The 4,208-nt window shown below is 39.6% G+C and overlaps 1 protein-coding gene across 2 annotated transcripts; it reads left to right on the plus strand.

Annotated features, from left to right (window-relative positions):
• Nucleotides 1-253: 253 nt before the first annotated feature.
• Nucleotides 254-3,158, plus strand: LOC124654192. Of its 2 annotated transcripts, XM_047193212.1 has the most exons (3): nucleotides 254-565; nucleotides 1,876-2,008; nucleotides 2,946-3,158. In XM_047193212.1, exons 1-3 carry the CDS (start codon nucleotides 398-400, stop codon nucleotides 2,957-2,959), a joined length of 315 nt encoding a protein of 104 aa, XP_047049168.1. In that variant the 5' UTR covers nucleotides 254-397; the 3' UTR covers nucleotides 2,960-3,158. The 2 variants fall into 2 exon arrangements, with proteins under 2 accessions (XP_047049168.1, XP_047049169.1); XM_047193213.1 differs by lacking the exon at nucleotides 1,876-2,008.
• The last annotated feature ends 1,050 nt before the right edge of the window (nucleotides 3,159-4,208 follow it).

The following is a 4,208-nucleotide window of genomic DNA, read 5'->3' on the forward strand; positions in this document are numbered from 1 at the left end:
TGTAGTTTTTACTAAAACCAAATAGCTCAAAGTATTTAATATAATTTTTTTTCAGCAAGTTCAGACAAGTAAACCAGTACACACAGCCCTGCACAATGAGCTGAGCGACCGATGTAATGCCGGTTGAACCCTAACCTACGTCTTAATTTGGGATCTATCCTGACCGTTTGATTGGCCACAACTCTTGACCCAGCCGCCGTCATCGTGAGGTAATTCCATCTCCATTGCGCCGCGCACCTCGCCGCCGCCACGCTCCTCCTCCATCCGCCGTCCGGCGCGCCGCAGCTGGCTTTGCTCCGCCGCTTCGCCTCCTGGCTGCCTGTCATCACCACCTCTTCTCCCTCGTTTCCCTCTTCCAACAAGTGAACCATCAACCTCGTACGGAGGAGAAATAGAGATGGTGCTGCGACGGGCGGCCGTAGAATCCCCGAAGAAGGTGGCGGCTCTGGTCGACCTGGTGAATCTGCCAACGGCGCTGCGTGAGTTCGCAGGGGGCCGGTCCCAGATGTCCCACCTCTCCTTCTTCCTCGGCGTCTGGTCACACATCAAGAACAACAACCTCCAGGTACTGTACTGACTGCTCCACCTCTTTGTTTGGTCGCCTCCGAAGCTAATCACAGTAAGTTTGGTGCTCTGAATTAGTTGAACGTCTCTATTACTCGTATTACGGAAGGATCTGGTACCAACATTTCAAAATTCATTTCTATTCAGTCTACATGCTACATGGTATTCTCTCAGTTGCTTGTCGTGTCTGCTACTTTTGCATTCTCTGTTGAGATGATATGCATGATAAAACAAAGAAAGTTTCTGCCCAGGTCTTGTGGTACCTGAATAATCTGAATTTGCCAACTCAAAAAAAGTTTTACCTGTACAACAATTTGGAGTATTAACTATTCAAGCAAAGTATTTCCCGTGAATTTGATCTATGATAGGAGAGAATTCTAGTAATTGGAGTGTCCAGTTTTGTTTAGTTGCAACTTGCAATCAGATGGGTAGAGACCCAGTAATCCGCCAAACAAGACATGCACATCCCGTTCAGGGCCAATTGCCCATTATTCTCTTTGATATTTGAGCTGACACTTCTGTTTCGTTGGCCAGACATCCTGGCATTGTATCTTCTTCCACATAGCCACGCCATGTAGTGATACAGTTGGGTGGCACCATTACTACCATCACTTGGATTTGAATTATAGTGCAGAAAGTAGTTGTGACTCCAGCTTGCTTTTGGATACTGAAGTTGGACTCTTGACATTTTATTTGTATGTCCAAAAGTGCCACTGCTGAACATGCTTGAAGGAAATATTCTGTCTTCTGTCTCTTTAGTGTGTATTGAATCACAGTTGGGTAACTACTAGGTTGAATCTTGGTGAATGACACTATGGCAGTGAAAAATTGCATTGAAGTCGTTAGCTCTGTTCTTACAATTCATAAGAAAGAGCAAAATAAAAGTGTAAAATATATTTATTTTTGTGATTACGTTCCGCTAACATGTCTCATGGTATTGACATTTTTGGACACTGAAATAAAATAGTTGTGGCTCCATTTCCCTTTTCGACACTGAAATGAGTACTTGAGTAGGACTCTTGATATTTTGTTTGTATGTCAGCAGTGCCACTGCTGAACATGCTTGAGGAGATCTTTGGTGCTGCCTGTGCTGTAATCTATATTGAATCACAGTTATGTAACCAGGTTTAATCTTGGTGAATGAAATTGCATTAAGTCGTTAGCTCTGTTATTACATTTCTTAAAAAAGAGCAAAGTAAAATTTGTTTGAAATATATTTGTTTGTGTAATCACCTTCCACTCACATGTCTCATAGTATAGATAAAAGTTAGTCACTACAATCTGTTCACACAAAATTATCCTGATTTGCAGGGCCCAACAAATAGGAATATTGTAAACTGTGGCAAGAAGCTGAAAACTGTAAACTGTTTCATTGACTGGACATCTAACATAAAGAACCAGGCATTGTTCTTTTTCCACATAGCTGGATGTGGTGATACAATTGGTTGGCACCATTACTATCATCACTTTGATTTAATTGTAGTGCAGAAAGTAGTTGTAGCTCCATCTTCCTTTTGGATACTGAAATGACTTTGAGTAGGACTCTTGACATTTTGTTTGTATGTCTAAATGTGCCACGGTCAGACATTCTTGAAGGAGATCTTCTGTCATGCTGTAGTATGTGTTGAATCACAGTTAGGTAACTACTATGTTGAATTTTGGTGAATGATAGTGAGAAATTGCATGAAGTCGTTAGCTCTGTTCTTACAGTTCTTAAGAAAAAGTATTTTTAAAATAATATATTTGTTTGTGTAATTAGGTTCCCCTAACATGTCTTGTAGTATTGATAAAAGTTGGTTACTACAATCTGTTCACACGAAATTATCCTGACTTGCAGGATACCGACAAATGGGAACATTTTAAATTGTGACAAAAAGCTGAAAACTGAAAACTGTTTTGTTGATTGGGACATCTAACATAAAGAACCAGACATCGTATCTTTTTTCCACATAGTTAGACCATGTGGATGTGCTGATGCAGTTGGGTGGCACCATACTATCATCACTTTGATTTAATGTAGTGCAGAAAGTAGTTGTGGCTCCATCTTCCTTTTGAATACTGAAATGATCTTGAGTAGGACTCTTGACATTTTGTCTGTATGTCTAAATGTGCTACTGCTGAACATTCTTGAAGGAGATCTTCTGTCGTGCTGTAGTATGTGTTTAATCACAATTAGGTAACTAATAGGTTGAATCTTGGTTAATGATAGTGAGAAATTGCATGGAGTGGTTTGCTATGTTCTTACAATTCTTCATAAATAGTAAAATAAAAGTTGTTTAAAATATACTGTTTTACGTTCCTCTCACATGTCTCATAGTACTGATAAATGTTGTTCGTACAATTACTGCAATTTGTTCACATGAAATTATCCTGATTTGCAGGACCCGACAAATAGGAATATTGTAAACTGTGACGAGAAGCTGAAAACTGTACTATTGGGCAGGTCCAAGGTGGAGCTCTCTGAACTGCCAGTGCTTGTCAAGCTACATTTCCCAAAAGTTTTCAAGTCATAAAAATACTCTCTGTATTTCTCGCAAACTGTATTAAGTTACACCCTCTGTTTAATGAAATTTCTCGCAAACTGGTCTGAATTCTGTTGTCCTGGAATAGGCTAAATCAAGCATGTAAAATTTATTTTACTCCCACCGGCCCAAATTAATTGACGCAACTCAAAAGCACCCATGTACTGGACATAGTATATGGCTGTGTCAATTAATTTGGGCCAGAGGGAGTAACAAATTTCCATGCATATGTGCACACAGTATAACTACTTCAGTATGTGCGGGTTTATCAAATTTTAGTAGCTTCCGCTTGTTTTCAGGTGAAGAAAAAACATGTAGGACATAGCCGCGTTCTGTATTTCGGTTGGCATATTGGTAATCAACTTGAACTGAATTTGGGAAGCGGCTCTTCAATGCACGCCTGAAATTGTTGGTTAGGTATTCGTATTCCTACTTGTCAACCTGTGGAAGAGTGATGATGATAGCATTGTCGTCTTTTGCATTTGTTGGTGAACATTAGAGCTGTCATCTCTTAACAATGTGGGTACTTCATTAGCTTCGATTAGCAGATACGTGTGATTGTATGAAAGACCAGCATCTCCTTAACTTTGCTGCAACTCAGAGTTAATGACGTTATGGTACGTTAAGCAAGTGATGCTATTCCTTGCAAAAAAAGAGAACGAGTGATGCAATGCTAGTTGTAGCAGCAAATTTGCTGGCCGTCAGAAATATTTTCTGCTATGTCGTATGAATAAGTAAATATTTTTATTGGCTATCAAGACAGCGTGCTATTTTCTCTAATTGTGTGAAATAATTTATATGAACAAACTGTTGGAAGAAGAGGTTATAAAAGAGAATAAGGACTGCCAAAACAACAAGAAAAGAAACACCTTACAGCTGGTTCAAGTTTGACTTGCTAACTAGCTAGACGATTTGGTTTCCTGGACGCCATTTATAATAATTGAAGTATTTTGATAAAAGGCTCCACAAAGACTGGGAGAAATAAGAATTATCCTTAAATTTGTTATCGGAAAAACTGCATTTTTCTTCCGAAAGAACCTGTAGACAACTCAGGACTCAGGTGCAATAAGGTCCATTGTCGATTCTGTATTCGGCACAAGCTCTTCCAGAAGGCGATATGGA

The sequence above is a fragment of the Lolium rigidum genome, chromosome 5 (genome assembly GCF_022539505.1).
Source record: "Lolium rigidum isolate FL_2022 chromosome 5, APGP_CSIRO_Lrig_0.1, whole genome shotgun sequence".
Taxonomy (NCBI): domain Eukaryota; kingdom Viridiplantae; phylum Streptophyta; class Magnoliopsida; order Poales; family Poaceae; genus Lolium; species Lolium rigidum.